This window comes from Peromyscus maniculatus, chromosome 21 (assembly GCF_049852395.1).
Source record: "Peromyscus maniculatus bairdii isolate BWxNUB_F1_BW_parent chromosome 21, HU_Pman_BW_mat_3.1, whole genome shotgun sequence".
In the NCBI taxonomy this organism is placed as follows: domain Eukaryota; kingdom Metazoa; phylum Chordata; class Mammalia; order Rodentia; family Cricetidae; genus Peromyscus; species Peromyscus maniculatus.
The window spans coordinates 4930670-4948237 of NC_134872.1; the positions used below are offsets into that span (position 1 = coordinate 4930670).

Below are 17568 nucleotides of genomic sequence, written 5' to 3' on the forward strand. Positions count from 1 at the left end.
ACCCTGTCTGGAAAAAAAAAAAAAAAACAGGACAGACAGACAATATATAATAAATATGTATGTATTTATTACTGAGTGCGGGAAGGGCGCACTTGTGGAGGTCGGAGAAGACTTTGCGGAGAGCCAGTTCTCCCCTCCCGCTGTACTGGTTCCAGGGATTACCGTTTTGTTATCCTCCCCGCCGCCCCGTCTCTAGTTTTATGACCACACCGCGGGGACATTTGAAAACACACCGCACGGGTCTGGTCTTCTGATTTCTCGCCTTCCCATGCGTTTTTCCTCCCTCCCTACCTGCTTTTATTCCCTCCCGCGCTGGCGATGGAACTCGGGGCCTCGGCATGCGAGGTGGACGTTACCGCTGCCGCCGATCGCCAGACCTCCCCTTTTTTCTCTGCGACAGGTTGGCGCCATCCATCGGACCGGCGCCCGCTTCTCGGCGCCCGCTTCTCGGCCCCGCGCGGGCGGCCGAGGGGACGTGCCTTTCCCGCAGGCTCCGCTGGGTGGCGCCCGCGCCTCCCGGCGCCTCCGCAGACGCGGGCCCGCCCCTCCCCGACTCCTCCGCACACGCGCACTGCTGACGTAGCCCGAGGCCTCGGGAAGCCGAGCGGAAGTGCAGCGCGCCCGGCGTAAAGGAGGGGGAGGAGAGAGCGGCGGGTAGGGGAAAGGAGGAAAAAGCGGATCCGGAAGTGGGTTCCAAGTGTCTGGCCTGTCGCTGGCGCCGAGGTGACGGGAACAGTTGCCGCCGAGAGGGCGTGGCCCCGAGGGCGGGGGGCGCTGTGATTGGCTGGCGGCCGCGTCGCCGGCGCGGATTGGCCTCTGCGGACGGAGCGGTGAGTCCGCGGCGCGGCGGTTGAAATTCAAAAGTGGCGGGTGTGGCGGGTGGCCAGGCCCCTTCGGCGCTCGGGCCGTGTCGCGCGAGCCCGTGGAGGACGCAGGTCCCGGGACGCCGGACCCCCAGGCCCCTTCCTTTGCAGCCCGTCTGGTGAGGACCGCGATGGACGTGCAGGCGCAGGTGAGTGCGGCGGGGACGGGTCGGGGCCGTGCCCGGCTGCACTCCGGAGGCCGGGGCCGTGCGGGCGACGGTCGCAGCGATGTTGGCCCGCCGTCCCCGTCTCGTAGCTGCCCCCAGCATTTCGAATCCTCAAGCGGCCCCGACGCGTTTCCGCTTCCCCGTTCTTAGACGACAGCCTAGCGGGGGAAGCGGGGGTTCGGAGGGGCTTCGTCCCCTGCCCCAGGGCGCATCCCTGCCGGTGCCCCGGTGTGTTGACTTCCCCTTGCTGCCGGATCTCCATGGAGGAAGGGGAGATGGGGCAATCGCTCACCTCTTTCCTTTGCCGAATGGGACTGACTGGTTGACTAGTTTGTGGGTGCCCTGCCCGACTCACAACCATCTGAGGTGTATGTGAGGCCACTAATGTACTGACCTCTAGTGCCAGGAAAGGCCGGCCCGCGTTCTTTGTTACTAGTGTTTCAGTTTAGATCGACCCACAGCCAGCCGTGCAACTTGAAGAGATTTTCGGGGACGCTCTCAGCCGAAAAGCAGAGTAGTGCCCCGTGACAGGCGACAGTCAAAATAGTCCAGGTTTCCCCAGATCTGTTCAGGCGGTACTTGCAGAGCGCCTCCTCTGCGCCCTGCGCAGTTGTTCTGAGGTAGGCGACAAATCTCAGCCGCCAATGAGCTGATAGTCACAGGGGAGACAGAAATAAATAAAATTTGTGACTATCGGAAGGCCGTGAAGGACTGCTGAGAAAGGGTTCGAGCCAGTCCAAGGGGAAGAGGGAAGCCAGGAGGCGCGCCGTTAACTAAGGCTGGTGACTCCTTGGGGGGAGGAGCTTGGTGGAACAGTGCTGGGCAAGCACCCAAGAGCCCCCTCTTTCTATAATCCCCTGAGCCAAAAGCAGCAAGACCTGAGGTCAGCGTGCAGAGGCCGAGCCCAGGGTTTTGAGTTTCAGGCCAGCGACACACTGTCTCAACAAATGAAGAAAACAAACCCCGAAGAAACAGAATGTAAAACTGATTGTGTGGGCCTGCCGTCCCGAAACTCGCTCTGTGAACCAGGCAGGTCCAGGGCTCTGTCTGCCTCTGTCTCCCAAATGCTGAGGTTGAAGGCGTGTGTCACCGCTGCCGGTCACCGATCACCGCTGCCTGGATGGCAGTTTTGTGGGGATGGTAGAAGTGAAATTTGTCAAGGAGATAAACTGAAGGCAGTGAACGCCCATGTCAGTGGTTCTCAGCCTTACCAACGCTGTGACCAGTTTGTCATGTTGTGGTGACCCGACCATAACATTATTTCATTGCTACTTCGTCACTGTAACTCTGCTGTTGTTAGGAATCATAATGAAAATATCTGATATGCAGGATGTCTGATTTGCTCCCGTGTGAAGGGGTCCTTTGACCCCAAAGGGTGCAACGTTGCAGCCCACAGGTTGAGAAACTATTTTTGGGTTTCGCTACAAAGAGCAGTGCAGTGCCAGAGAGCACTGGGGAGAGGTGTTTCTGAGGTTGGAGGGAGCTGTGGTGTGTGTTGCACACTGATTGGAAGGATGAGCTGTGGTGTGTGTTGCACACTGATTGGAAGGACTGAGCTGTGGTGTCTGTGCACACTGATTGGAAGGATGAGCTGTGGTGTCTGTTGCACACTGATGGGAAGGATTGAGCTGTGGTGTCTGTGCACACTGATTGGAAGGACTGAGTAGAGTGAAAAGCTGATGTTGTGGAGCTGGTCAAGGTGGGTCTGATGCACTCAGAAGGTCGCTAAGTCACTGGAGGAGAAAAAGCAAACACAGAGGTAATGCTTTTCAATCAATCAGCAATAAATTACCATGTCACTCTGGCGGGTCTAGAACTGGCTACACATATCAGGCTGGCCTCAAACTCACAGAGATTCACCTGCCTCTGCCTCTGCCTCCATAGTGTTAGGATCACCATGCCTGCCTGGCCTTTCTTGTTGTTGCTCACTTTCTCTGTAGAAGAAAGTGTGAGAACCATGTTAGCACTGTCTTTTAGCATCACTGTCAGGAGTGCTAACCTTGTGGACATTGTAGTGTTGTCATCTGTAGACATGTTCCACCCGTCATAGCTTAGCTGGTGGCTGGGATGCACATGGCTGTAGGTGTTCAGACATTCAAAGTATGTGGCAGTTAAGGAATTGGGAAAGAGATCCAACTAAGAAAACCTACCACTGTGGTTACTTTCCAAGTTATAGGGATACCCACCCCACCCCTAATCCGTGTAGCTGAGGCTGACCTGGGCTTTTATGTAGCTGAGGATTGCTGGCCAGGACAGCTTCTTTTAACGGCTTTGCAGAAAAAGTCAGTTGAGAACACCATGTGCAGTGCACAGCAGCTGAGGAGACCGGGAATGGTGGCCGTGGCCATGTTCATTGCCATGCAGTGCAAGTAGTGGTCGGGCTGTCAGCTTGAAACTCTGTGCGAGCAGAGCTACTTATTTGCTTTGTGTGCGTGCATGCGTGTGTGTGTGTGTGTGTGTGTGTGTGTGTGTGTGTGTGTGTGCGTGCGTGCGCGCGCGCGCGCTGTGGCACACATATAGAGGTCAGAGGACAACTTTCTGGAGTCATGAGTCCAGGGCGTCAAACTTAGGCATCAGGCGTGGCTGCAAGTGCCCTTACTTCCTGAACTACCTTGCCAGCCTTCTTCAGTTTTGGGCTGGAGGTTGAACAGCTCTTGCTGCGTGCTCTACCCATAGGCTATGATCAAGTCTTTTGTTTTGTTTTTTAAAGATTTATTTATTACGTATACAGAAGAGGGCACCAGATCTCATTACAGATGGTTGTGAGCCACCATGTGGGTGTTGGGAATTGAACTCAGGACCTCTGGAAGAGCAGTCAGTGCTCTTAACCACTGAGCCATCTCTCCAGCCCTATAATCAAGTCTTTTGTTTTGTTTTTTCCAATTTTGGTTAAACACAGCCATGCTAAGTTGCCTAGGCCAGCCTTGAGCTTGCACTCTGTCTGACCCTCTCAGATAGCTGGAAGGATAAGCATCTGCCATCATGCCTAACAAAGGTGCCTTTCTGAAGCTGGACCAGACCAGCTTGCTTTGTTAGGCTTTGCAATGTGTGCAGGGGTATAAGGAGGTTCCACATTCGGTCTTATCACAACCCATTCTTGCAGGACTCCATCTTGATGACTCTGGATGTGCCATTAAATGTTTTAGTTCTTCTCCTGGGTTAAGGTCACTACTAAGTGAGTTAGTAGTTGTTCCCAGCTCTACCAGTGACACAGGGACAGCCAGTGCTTATGTAGTCAGAACCCTCTCCAGTCTTCGTTACAGTCCAACCAAGTTCTTCCTTTATGTGTTGAAATCAGCAGATCAGTCTTCATATGAGACACGTTTGTACCAAAGGTGCAGTTGGTAAGAGGGCACAGACACAGACCGTGCTGGGGTCCAGGCTGGGGGCTCGGTTGCTGGATTGACTCCCCAGGCTCAGCCAGCGTACAAGCCCCTTGGGTTTGGGGCATACTACAGATTCTGGCCAGTGGGCTGGCTAATACATATACTCAGTTCCCCTTAATAGAAACCTTCAGGTTTCTGCTCGACACCAGCCCCCTCTCTGGAGCAATAGTTAAAAAAAATGGAACTAAATCAGCCCTTCCTCCTGTGATGTGGTACCGGAGCTGTAGTAGGCACCCTGGAGTCAGCTTAGACTTTCTCAGCTCCTGCCCACCCCCACACCCCCAGCCGGTTCCTCATTATACCACCGCTGGCTCAGGAGAGCCATGGCCAGCTCTGTTAACACTCACCTGCTTCTCCCAGATGGACTTGTGTTTAGTGCTCAGGCTCCATAACAGTTCTCACTGAGTTCCGTGACAGTGCAGCCCTGGTGCCCAAAGGCATCCTCAGCGTCTAGTCACGAGATCTAGAGATCACATTCTGTCCCAGGCACTCAACATGGTGAGAGGTGTTTCTATGCTAGAGAAAGTAGATCATTTTCTACTTCAGTTTGGCAGTTACCCGAGAAAAGAAGCTCTGAGAAGGCATGGACTTGGTGTTCATCACTCTTGGCCAAGTTCCATGTCTGCTGCAAAGCAGATGTTCACCAGGCCCTTGCTGGATGAACAATGCAGTCTCTGCATATGACATTACTCTTCTCCTCTCTTCTACCTGTGTTCATTTTCAAATGCTCACGGTTTTCGTCTTTGTTTTTCTAAATCTTGCTTATAGTCCAGCCAGGCCCGCCTCAGCCTTGGGACCCTGCTGTCTCAGTCGCCTGAGTGCTAGGGTCAGAGTGTGCCGCCATGCGCGGCTCACGTCCTTGGAGTGCCTCTCCCCTCGAGTGTCCAGGGTTTCCTCTTCTGGTCTGCTTTCTCTCCCTCTCTGGTGTACCCCATGTGTTGGTCTGAATAGGACTCTGCTATTATTGCATGTGCCCCTTTTTGCTTCTTTACTGGGGCGCTTGTCCTTGCACCTTGCTCATGAAACCAACTCATCTGCAAGACTGTACCTAAAAGTCCCGTCAAGGGCTGGTGAGAGCTTAAGGCACGTGCTGCCAAGCTTGGCAGCCTGAATTGGATCCCCAGGACCTGCATGGCCGAAGGAAAAGACCTGAACTGACTCCTGTTGTATACTGCTTAATTTTTTATTTTTTGAGACAGGGTTTCTCTGTAGTTTTGGAGCCTCTCCTGGATATCGCTCTGTAGCACAGGCTGGCCTCGAACTCACAGAGATCCACCTGGCTCTGCCTCCCGAGTGCTGGGATTAAAGGCGTGTGCCACCACTGCCCCACACTGCTTAGTTTTTATTGTCAGCCTGACACAAATTGAGTCACTTGAGAAGAGGGAACTTTAATTGGGGAATTGTTTTGATTTGTGTTGATGTGGCAGGTGGGCCAGGGATATATAAGAGCAAGCTAAGGGGCTGGCGAGATGGCTTAGCACACTTGGGCTCGCAGAGGACCTGAGTTCAATTCCTAGCATGCATATGGTGCCCAAAAGCAGTCTGAGGGTCTGACAACCTGCTCTTGGCCTCCCTCCACTAGTGGTGCAAACATGACCTCCGACAGGCATTGACCTCATGGTGTCTGCCTTTCCCCATTTGCAGAATTAGTTAATCATGGTACCTAGAGATGAAGCATTTAAGATGGCACTCTGAACAGCCTGCTCCTCCCAGCAAGGGTCCTTCTCCTTTATTGTTTGGTCCTGGCTTTAACTAGAAAGGCCTGCTGGCTTCGTAGCTGTACTGTGTGTTGGAATGTCTGTCTTCCAGGGACATGTTTCTGTTTGCTTGAGTTCAGCTCTACAAGTCAGCTGTAGTACAGCTTCCCTCTAGCTTTTCTCTAGAGGTAGTTCCCACTCCTCTGCCATGCTCTCCATCTCTTTGTGCTGTTTATCTGGCACACAGTGCCAACTTTTGGCACAAATGATCCTCAGTTAATGCTTGCTGATAGTCAATATTGAAAATTAAGGTGGGGGGAGCTCCGAAAAGGGGAGTTTGTGGACTTTTGGGCCTGTTTTTGTTGTTTTTTGAGATAGAGTTTTTCTGCCTAGCCCTGGCTGTCTTGGAACTCACTTTGTAGACCAGGCTGGCCTCGAACTCAGAGAACCTCCCGCCTCTGTCTCCCAGGTGCTGGGATGAAAGGCTTATGCCACCATGCCCGCCTTGGTCTTGTTTTAAGAGCCTCTTTTTCTAACAGAGGCCCCCTTTATTGGAAGTGAAGAGGAACTTGGAGCTGAAGACAGCCCTGGTCAAGGCCTCTTCCCGACTGCCCCTTCCAGGGACCAGGCTCAAGAGGGGTCCTGACCAGATGGAGGACGCCTTGGAGCCTGCAAAGGTGAGATGTTTGGAGAGCAGGGGGAGGAGGGGAGAACAAGGACAGGTCACTATGGAACCCCATCCTTATCTCTCCCCAGAAACGGACACGCGGCCTGGGTGCAGTGACCAAAATTGATACATCCCGCCCCAGAGGAGCGCTCCTCAGCACAGTGTCGCAGACACAGGGCCCGGCTGCAGGTGGGTTCCGGGGCGGGCTGACCGAGGGCTGGGAAGTGCGCTGCTCTCTACTCTTTTTCAAATTTTATGTTTTGAGTCAATAATAACTTCCCACTTGGTTCAGAATTTCAAAGGCACAGAGGTTGTCAGGTGAAATTCTTTCTTTCCACCTCTTCTCTTCGGGTCTAGTTCTTCCAGGGGTAGCTGTGTATACAGTGAGGAGACACGGTGTGAAAGCAGACATGAGCAGGTAGCCGCATACTGTGTGCACAGCTCTGCCCACTTGCTGAGTTCTGGCGTAGTGAGTTGTGTCTGGTCCCAGAAGGGCCGCTAGGAGCTGGCCAGACACTTAAAGGACAAGGAGAGTCACCTTCTTTCTAACCTTTAAAATCTGTGTCAGGACATGCTCCCTAAGAGTGGGTGATGTTCCTTCCTCTCTCCCATCTTGGACAGCTCAGAAAGGCCCTAAGAAGACAGGACTTCGTGGCTGCACTACGGTCGGTCCAGGTAATGGTGCTTAAGCTGGGGCTGACCAGGGAGGGGTTCGGGTCCATGTAAGGGAGGACGGCGAGAGAGGAGCTCTGGTCCTACACGTCTTTGTTGTAGGGAGGGGTGGGTTGGGGGTTAAGTCAGGGCCTGGCACATGTTAGACAAGTGCTCTACCACTCAGTCACATCACAGCCCTTGGGTTGGTTGGTTGGTTTTAGGATTTATTATTCTGTATTTTACGTTATGTGTTATGTGTGTATACCTGAGCATATATGTGCACAGAGGGAGGCATTGAATCCTCTGGAGCTGGAGTTAGAGGTGGTTGAGAGTCTCCTGACAAGGAGCTGGGAACCAAACCTGGTCCTCTGTGAGGGCAGCAGGTGCTCCTAACCGCTCAGCAGGTGCTCCTAACCGCTCAGCAGGTGCTCCTAACCGCTCAGCGTCTCCCCAGCCCAGCCTTTGTGTTTTCTTTTTTCATCTGAGACTCGACAGAGCTCAGGTTGGCCTTGAACTGGCAATTCTCCAGCCTTGGCCTCCCGAGTGCTGGATTACAGGTGTGTCCTACCGTGTCCAGCCTATAATTCTGTGCCAACTCTCCAATTCTCTAGTGCTGAAGAACCAGAAGCCAGCTCCTGCTGTTCCTGCCCAGAAGCCTGGCAGTAGGTGACATATAAACATTGGGTGAGAGGCTGGGGGCGGGGGGGAGGGAGACGAGGTGGTGAGTGCCCAGAAAACATCTGCTGCCTGCTGCCTTCCTGTCTAGAGGGGAGGGACAGATGTGGCAGGAGGTACGGAGGCCTGAGGGTAGCAGGCCGAGACCCCTGACCTGTGCCTCTTCTGTCCTGGGTTAGCATCCACTGCCCCTATGGTGGTAGGGAAGAGGCCTGGTAAGCGTCCTGCCTGGGACTTGAAGGGTCAGTTGTGCGACATCAATGAAGAGCTGAAGCGCTATCGGGAGAAGACTCAAAAGCTGGGCCAGGAGAACCAGGGGCTCCAGGAGCAGCTCAGAGAGGCCCAGGAGCAGGCTGAGGCCCTGGGGACAGAGCGGAACACCCTGAAAGGGGAGCTGGCCAGTGTACGGACCCAGGCCGAGCAGAGCCAGCAGAAACTGGACACTCTGTGCGTCCGGGTCCTGGAGCTGGAGGAGTGTCTGGGAACCAAGGAAAGGCTGATTCAGGAGCTTCAGAGAGGACAGCTGGAATTGCAGGAGGAACGGAAGGCTCTGGCCACCCGGCTGGAGGAGCAAGAGGTGAGGGCAGATCCTCAGAGTGCCGCCTCCCTCCATAGCCTCTCCTCTCCTCGGGCTCAGAAGGCCTTACGTCTCCAGCAGGGTGTTCGTGCACCAAGTCCTCCGAGCAACTCCTCACACTGCCTTTCTTTCCAGTTAGGTGGCACTACTGGCTCTCAGCTGACTTGAGTCTCACTTCTAGCACTTGATATGCACGGCCACCCTTCCCTTGGTTCACTCCAGTATTGTCATCTTCCTGGATATTCCCTTCACACTTCTATCCTAGATCCAGGGTTCCTTTTCTTTCTTGCTTTTTTGGAGCCTGTCCTGGATCTCACTCTGTAGCCCAGGCTGGCCTCGAACTCACAGAGATCCGCCTGTCTCTGCCTCCCGAGTGCTGGGCTTAAAGGCCTGCGCCACCACTGCCTGCCTTTCTTACCTCTTACCAGACAGAAGTCCAAGAAGACGTGCCCCCTTTTGGCACGATCCTTGCTCTAATTACCGTTTGCATTCCACTGGGCAGAGGAGGTTACAGACCTCAGAAGCAGCTCTGTCAAGCAGTGAAGCGGAGCTGGCGTGTCTGCGGCAGAGGACTGCAGCCCAGGCGACCTCACTGGCCGAGCAGGGAGACCGGCTGCACGGGCTGGAGATGGAGCGCCGCCGGCTCCACAACCAGTTGCAGGAGCTGAAGGGCAACATCCGGGTGTTCTGCCGGGTGCGCCCTGTCCTTGCAGGGGAACCCACTCCATCCCCTGGCTTCCTCCTGTTTCCCCATGGCCCCGCTGGACCGGCTGATCCCCCAACCCGCCTTAGCCTCTCACGGTCTGATGATCGGCGTTCGACCCTGACTGGGGCACCAGCACCCACTACCCGCCACGATTTCTCCTTTGATCGGGTATTCCCACCAGGAAGCAAACAGGATGAAGTATTTGAGGAGATCTCCATGCTTGTCCAGTCAGCACTGGATGGCTACCCCGTGTGTATCTTTGCCTATGGACAGACAGGCAGCGGCAAGACCTTCACTATGGAGGGCGGGCCCGGGGAAGACCCCCAGTTGGAGGGGCTGATCCCTCGGGCCTTGCGGCATCTCTTCTCTGTGGCCCAGGAGATGAACGGCCAGGGCTGGACATACAGCTTTGTGGCAAGTTACGTAGAAATCTACAACGAGACCGTCCGCGACCTGCTCGCCACTGGGACCCGGAAGGGGCAAGGGGGCGAGTGTGAGATTCGTCGGGCAGGTCCAGGGAGTGAGGAGCTCACTGTCACCAACGCCCGCTACGTCCCCGTTTCCTGTGAGAAGGAGGTGAGGACCAGCAGGGCCTGGAGGGAAGAGTGGGCAGAGTGGTGTAGACAAAAGCCCGCCAAAGGACGGAGGGTGGGCTCTGAGGGTGGCTACCGCTACCCTAGACTGAGCTGGTGGGCTGCAAGGCCGCTTTGCTTTGATAAGGCCCAGGAGTAGAGAGAGGTGATGCCTCCGAGGGTGACTGTCCCTACACTCCTGCCAGGCCCCTCTCGGGACTCGGTGCTAAGTTCCCCCTAGCCTGCCCGTTACTTGGCTGTTCCTGTCTTGGGGCTCTTAGGGGCTCCTCCATTGCTCCTTCTCTGGAGGTCTTCAGGCAGTGAGGCCACTTGGGTTGTCCTTTTATTCCTTTTGAGAATCTTGCACCATAGCCCAGGCTGGCTTTGAATTCAAGGTAATCCTCCTGACTCAGCCTCCTGTGTGCTGGGGATTATAGGACTAAGCCACCACACCTAGTCTGTTTTATCTTGAGACATGGCCTTAACAAGTTGCTCAGAACTTCCTCTGCATCTCAAGGAGCCCTTGAACTGTGAATTCTTCTGCTTCAGCCTCCCAAGTGGTTGGGATTATAGGCTGTGTGACAGGACCCAACCCAGGCTGTTCTGTCTAAATGTGTATACATCCTCCTTCTGCTAGTCTGTGTTTTGCTCTAAGAGGACAGGGGTGGACTTACTCATTGCCATACTTCATCAGCACGTCCTAGCTTTTGACGGCCTCTAACCCTTGCTAACCCATCCCCAGGTGGAGGCTCTGCTCCAGCTGGCTCGCCAGAATCGGGCCGTGGCCCGTACTGCCCAGAATGAGAGATCATCACGCAGTCACAGTGTGTTCCAGCTGCAGATTTCTGGAGAGCATGCTGCTCGGGGCTTGCAGTGTGGTGCTCCCCTCAACCTTGTGGACCTGGCTGGGAGTGAGCGACTAGATCCTGGCTTAACCCTGGGCCCTGGGGAGCGTGATCGTCTTCGGGAAACGCAGGCCATCAACAGCAGTCTGTCTACACTGGGACTGGTCATAATGGCCCTAAGCAATAAGGTAGGAATGGATGCATGGGCAGGTAAGACAAGGGGGCCAGCTGGCATGAGCTGTGGAGAACCCTGCCCTGTCCTAACTGCCTGTGCCCCTCACCCTTCAGGAGTCCCACGTGCCTTACCGAAACAGCAAGCTTACCTACCTGCTGCAGAACTCGCTGGGCGGCAGTGCCAAGATGTGAGTGGACGGGAGGGAGAATTGAAGGAGCTGAGGAACTAGTGAAAATGAGCAGGGACAGGAGACACTCTGTATGTGTGCAGCCTTGGCAGACCACTGATGCTGTGGACCCTTCCTTCTCTTCCCACAGGCTCATGTTTGTGAACATTTCCCCTCTGGAAGAGAATGTCTCCGAGTCTCTCAATTCACTACGCTTTGCTTCCAAGGTACAATTGCTACCCCGCTGTCTTAGTTTCCTATTCTTGTGACAAGACACTGTGACCTAGGAACTTATAGAAGAGTTTATTGGGGGCTTACGGTTTTAGAGGGCTAGAGTCCATGACCTTTTGTTGTTGTTTGTTTGTTTTTTGTTTTTTGAGACAGGGTTTCTCTGTGTAGTTTTGGTGCCTTTTCTGGCTCTCGCACTGTAGCCCAGGCTGGCCTCGAACTCACAGAGATCTGCCTGCCTCTGCTTCCCGAGTGCTGGAATTAAAGTGTGTGCCACCACAGCCCAGCGAGTCCATGACCTTTATGGCAAAGGAACATGGCAGTAGGCAGGTAGGCATGGGGTTGGAGCAGCAGCTGAGCTCCCATTATGAGACAGAGAACAGAGACTAGGAATGGCATGAGCTTTTGAAATCTCAAAGCACCCCCCCCCCCAAAAAAAAAAGCTACACCTCCTCCTCCCTAAACAGTTCCACAAACCGAGGAATGAGTATTCAAATTTATGAGCTATGGGGCCATTCTCATTTAAACCACCATACCTGCCCATACTGTCAGGACTCCTGGCTGTTTATAGGCATCTCCATCATGACTCTTGTTTTCTAGGCTGGGGCATATCTATCCAAAAAGAATTAACTTGGCTAGGCATCTTGGGTGCTATTCATTGATTCCATCTTTAACTGCTGGCTTTTGAATTAATATTTTTAGAAGAAATGACCACACAGTCAGGACTATATTGCAATTACAAGGTTTGTCCATGTTCTGATTTTTTTTTTTTTTTTTTTTTTGTCTTTTTGTTTTTTGTTTTTCGAGACAGGGTTTCTCTGCGTAGCTTTGCGCCTTTCCTGGAGCTCACTTGGTAGCCCAGGCTGGCCTCGAACTCACAGAGATCCTCCTGGCTCTGCCTCCCGAGTGCTGGGATTAAAGGCGTGCACCACCACCGCCCGGCCCCATGTTCTGATTTTTATATCATATCATATATATATATATATATACATACATACATACACTTTTGTCCCTTGTTTACTTTGCTCTTCAAAACAGCCTCCAAGATTACTCCCATAGGCATTGGGATTGCCACATTATTTTTAGGTCTGTGTAGGATTCCACCCAAATTTATTCAGTTTCAACTGTTGGACATTTGTACTGTTTCCACCTTGTTCTGATTATAAACATTTTGAAAGTATCCCAAATATGCATTCAAGCTCTAACTCTCACAGGACCAAGACAGTGCCCAGTTCTCACCCCTCCTAGGGATGAGCAGGTCTCAGTTTCATTACTGTCTGCCTTGGTGGGTAATTTTTCCCCCTGGCTTCCCCTTTTCTGAGGGGAGAGCCCTTTGATGAGTTCTGACTTTATTTGGGGTCTGCCCTCCCTCTGCCAGGCAGAGCGCCCAGCCATGTCAGCACATGCACTCTGCCGTCTGGCAATGTCAATGAAAGTAAGGTGGTTTCTTCTGTCAGTTCCTTGGCCTGTCAATATCACCTGTCTGTCCCCTATCTTTATTCTGGTGCTCAGGTTTGAACCGGGTCCTTATCACAGTAAGCATGACCTTCTCTGAGCTGTGTGACCAGCCTAATTTCTCAAAAATAATAACCAGGTTTAGCCACATGTGATGGTGCATACCTTTTGTCCTAGTACTCAGGAGATAGAGGCAGGCGGATCTCTGTGTGTTTGAGGCCAGCCTGGTTTACATAGTGAGTTCCAGGACAGGCAGGGCTATATAGAGGGACCCAGTCTCAAAAAAAAAAAAAAAAGGCTGCTCTAAAGTGATTTATACGTTGGACAGATGGCTCAGTGGTTAAGAGCACTTGCTATTCTAGGAGAGGACCTGAATTCAGTTCCCAGCACTCACATGTTGGCTCACAGCCATCCCTAACTCTAGTTCCCTTTGCATGCACCAGGCATGCATGTGATGCAGGAAAAACACTCCTACACATAAAATAATCTTAAAATTAAAAAAAAAAAAATTTGTGTGTGTGTGTGTGTGTGTGTGTGTGTAGGGCAGAGGGCAACTTGTAGGATTTGATTCTCTCCTTCCAAGCAGGTTGTCCTGTCATCAGATTTGGTGGGAGGCAACCTTGGTGGCTGAGCTAGTTTGCTGTCCTCAGACTAACATCCTATATATTAATGTAGCACTCTGGGGCAGGAGGGGTGTTACGTCAGCACTTCCTGTCAGTAAAGCTGGCCTTGAGCTTTCTGTGCAGCCAGGGCTGATCTTGAGCTGACCTGCCTCCACCTCCGGAGTGCTGGCATTATGGGCATGTGCCACCAAGCCTGGCATGAACTTCTCATATCCACTTAAGTTTCTGCCAGCAGTCTCAATGTCTTTGATACAGTGGTTTGTTCAAGTTAGGATGCTCTCAAGGGCGGCCATCTCACTTGGAGGAGGGTGGTTCTGTTTGGAATACCTGTTTACTGGACTGTGTGACGGGGCCTCTCCTCACCTAGGCGGTATGGTTTTGAAGTAGAATGTCTTGTCCTGTGAATGCCCCATATTCAGACTCTGGTGGTTGCTCGCTCTTCCCTCAGAGTCTGGCTGTTTGGCAGTCATGAGATTTGTAATTCTGTTCAGATTCTTGGCCTATTTAGTGGACAGGACAGTGGTGTACCGTGTGACGTCAGAAAGCAGCTCCGCTGTCGGGTTCTACCTTTATTGTGTGTTTGCTAACTTCCCGTTTTTGGTGGCGGTGGAGATGTAAGCAGAGCCTTATGCATGCTAGGCAGGCGCTCTACCACCAGGCCACCACTGCTGTCATCTCTCTCTTCTTTTTTGGTTTTTCGAGACAGGGTTTCTTTGTGTAGCCCAGGCTGGCCTCGAACTCACAGAGATCCGCCTGCCTCTGTCTCCCGAGTCCTGGGATTAAAGGCGTGCACCACCACCACCACCACCACCACCACCACCACCACCACCACCACCACCACCACCCAGATCAACTAGTAATGTTAGAAACAGTAATCATATCTAGATCTATCATTTTGCTAGAGGGCTTTAAAAATGGTGATTTCATTCAGTTTTCATTAGTTAGTCATGACTCTTCTATTAAGAATTCTCCCTCACCATGAAAAAGCATACCTCAAAGATCCTGTTGTAGGTTCAGTTCTGTGAATATTGTAGTAAAGCAGAGGCATAAAGTGTGCATGAATTATATTTATAATATACTGTAGCTGTAAAGCTTTAAAGGTGTGGACCTTAATTTAAAAATACTTAATTGCTAACATGTGGTAGTGATTACCTGAACTATTGAAAAAAATGGCATCAAATAGATTTGTTCAATGCAGGATTACCACAAAACATCAGTTTGTCAAGGACAGTGAAACGAGAGGAACACCTATATTGGTTGTCTGTGTAGGAAAAGGTAGATGCAGGGTTTTCTCTGTGTGTATTTTGTGTGCTTTTATGTCTGCACTATGTGTGTGCCTGGTGCCTAAGGAGGCCAGAAGAGTGTGTTGGATGCCCTGGGACTGGAGTTACAGACAGCTGTGAGCTGCTCTGTAATTCTAGGTCCTTTGGAATACAGCCAGTGCTCTTACTCTCTGAGCCATCTCTCCAGTCCCCAAAATGCTGGATTGATTGATTTGTTTGTTTGTTTATTTTAAAGATTTAGCTGGGTGTGGTGGCACATGCCCTTAATCTTAGTGCTTGAGAGGCAGAGACAGGTAGATCTCTGAGTTTTTTTTCTTCCCGAGACAGGGTTTCTCTGTGTAGCTTTGCACCTTTCCTGGAACTCACTTGGTAGTTCAGGCTGGCCTCGAACTCACAGAGATCCGCCTGGCTCTGCCTCCCGAGTGCTGGGACTAAAGGCGTGGGCCACCACCGCCCGAAAAGATCTCTGAGTTTTGAGGCCAGCCTGGTCTACAGAGTGAGTTCCAGGACAGCCGGGCTACAGAGAAACCATCTCAAAAAAAAAAACAAGAAAAGGGGCTGGAGAGATGGCTCATCTGTTAAGAGCATTGGCTGCTCTTCCAGAGGACCCTGGTTCAGTTCCCAGCACCCACATGGCAGCTCACAACTGTCTGTAACTACAGTTCCAGGGCACCCAGCACCCTCACACAGACATGAATGTGGACAAATCACCAATGCACATAAAATAAACAAATAAATAAAAATCTTAAACAAACAATTAAAAAAAACAAGAAAAAAGGTTGTACTTTATGTAAATGACTGTTTTGCCTGAATGCACAGGTGTGTACCACTTTTGTACTTGGTATCAGAGGAGGTTAGAAGAGGACATTGGATTTCCTGGAACTGTAGTTAGTGGATGGTTGTGAGCCACCATATAGGTACCAGTAACTGAACCCACAGTCCTCTGTAAGAACAAGTGCTTTTAAATACTGAATCATCTCTCCAGCCTCAAGGTACTGAATATGGTTTTCAGTATTGAGTTCCTATCCTAAGCCACTCTAAATGTAACCATAAGCGTTTATCAGGAGGAGGTTTTCACAGGTGCTTACAAATTCGACATCTTTCCCACTTAGTCTTTCTGATCCTCCCATTGCTACATCTTTGGGCTGTGCTGGAGCTGGAACCTGCCTAGGGCCTTATACATAATGGGCATGCTCTCAACCACTAAATCACAACCCCAACCTCTGTGTCCTTTGGTATGTACGCAGTAGTCTCTGTTTCCAGTTCCTCTTGTGTGGTGGTGTATTTTCTCAGGAGCCCTAGTTCTCAAAGGGACTTAATGTCTTGCTAGGTTTTGTAGGAAGGTGAGGTGTCCAGTCCAGGGTATTGCTGGAAATGGAGATCTTTGTGTAGGTGTGTTAGTTAGCTTTCTGTTACTGTGATTAAACACCAGGACCAATAGCAACTTGGAGTTGAAAGGGTCTAGTCCATCATTCAGGGAAGTCAGGCCAATAACTCTGCAGGACATAGAGGGGTGCTGCTTACTGGCTTGCTCCGCCTGCTTTCTTATACACCTCAGGACCCACCTGCCTGGGGTGGTCCCGCCCATAATAGGGTTGTGGGTCCTCCTGCATCAGTCACTAATAAAAAAAAGCCCAATGGCTTGCCCAGAAGCCAATCTGATGGGACATTTTCTCAGTTAAGTTTTCCTCTTTTCAAATGAGCTAGCCTGTGTCAAGTTGACATAAAAACTGGCCAGCACTATAGGGCTTCATCTCTTTAGACTTCTGACCTCCTCCAGGCCTAGTGGACACAAGACAACTCTTAAGGGGGAGTCGGCTGAGCTTACTTGGTGCTAGGGCTAGAATGGGCAGACTGTTGTAGTTACCTTGCAAACTTTGACCTTGATTAACCTTATTGGTCCACAGGTGAACCAGTGTGTTATTGGTACTGCTCAGGCTAATAAGAAATGAAGACGGAGCAAGAGCCTGATTCCTGTGCAAGCGAGTGTGCATGTGTCTCTGTGTGTTTTGGTGTGTATGTTCTCGGTGGGGGTGGGGGTGGGGGTGGAGAAATGCTTTTATTGGGTGGACAACATTATGTACCTAATTATCAAATAAAGAAATTTTGTTGTAGGCTTAAAACATTTTTCTTAGATTTTTTTACTATGTATACTTGTTTTGCTTGGGTGTGTATGCATGTGCACCATGTATATGTCTGGTGTTCCTTGAATTCAGAAGAGGGTTTCCTGTCCCCTGGAACTACGGATGATTGTGAGTGGGTTCTGCGAACAGAACCTGGGTCCTCTGCAAAAGCAGTAAGCGCTCTTAACTACCGAGCCATCTCTCCAGCCCTTGTTACAGCTCTTAAATAAAGGTCTTATTGATACCAGTAGCTGCTACAGGAATGTATTGTAAACAAATACCTGTAAGCATGCAGAAGTGTCTGTCCTGACATGTGCTTTGCAGAGTGAGGCTACAGGCTCTCCTCTCTTGGCTTTCGCTTGGCTAGGCATACTTTGCTGCCCTGGTGCCGCTCCTCTATCCTTCAGCACAGGGAGTTGTACCCATAGCTGCCCACTGCCTGGCCCCAGGCCCAGCCCGGGACAGAATGTTCTTGTCTGGTGTGAGAGTTGCCAGGGCGCTCCACATTCTCTCCCTTTCCCTGCCCACCGGTTCGAACTGTCGGTCCCTGCCGCCCGCTGCCCATTGGTTGGCCATGGGCACGTCACCGCCTCGCTACTAGCCCCGACGGACGGACGTCCTTCCCGCTCCGCAGGAGCGCAGCCACCGGGGTTCTCGCGCCGGGAGGTGTGGCTGGCTGCCCAGGTGCTGCGCCCAGGCGGGGCCG

General features: G+C 51.9%; 1 protein-coding gene across 11 annotated transcripts; it reads left to right on the plus strand.

The window, feature by feature from the left end:
* Positions 1-560: 560 nt before the first annotated feature.
* Positions 561-16865, plus strand: Kifc1 (kinesin family member C1). 11 transcript variants are annotated; one of them, XM_076558329.1, is made up of 11 exons: positions 561-830; positions 6653-6790; positions 6870-6969; positions 7402-7455; positions 8046-8100; positions 8289-8686; positions 9189-9968; positions 10707-10997; positions 11098-11171; positions 11302-11377; positions 16647-16865. In XM_076558329.1, the coding sequence occupies exons 6-11, from the start codon at positions 8303-8305 to the stop codon at positions 16689-16691; spliced, it is 1650 nt and encodes a 549-aa protein (XP_076414444.1). In that variant the 5' UTR covers positions 561-830; positions 6653-6790; positions 6870-6969; positions 7402-7455; positions 8046-8100; positions 8289-8302; the 3' UTR covers positions 16692-16865. The 11 variants fall into 11 exon arrangements, with proteins under 11 accessions (XP_076414444.1, XP_015845382.1, XP_006996636.1 ...); XM_015989896.3 differs by having other exon boundaries at positions 609-830; positions 8046-8096; XM_006996574.4 differs by having other exon boundaries at positions 753-1012; positions 8046-8096.
* The last annotated feature ends 703 nt before the right edge of the window (positions 16866-17568 follow it).

What these genes read in the sequence shown, in the direction of transcription:
- Kifc1 (XM_006996574.4), top strand. An exon ending in GACACAGGGCCCGGCTGCAG is followed by an intron (nt 6,970 to 7,401) that starts GTGGGTTCCGGG and finishes CATCTTGGACAG; the next exon opens with CTCAGAAAGGCCCTAAGAAG. An exon ending in TCCTGCCCAGAAGCCTGGCA is followed by an intron (nt 8,097 to 8,288) that starts GTAGGTGACATA and finishes GTCCTGGGTTAG; the next exon opens with CATCCACTGCCCCTATGGTG.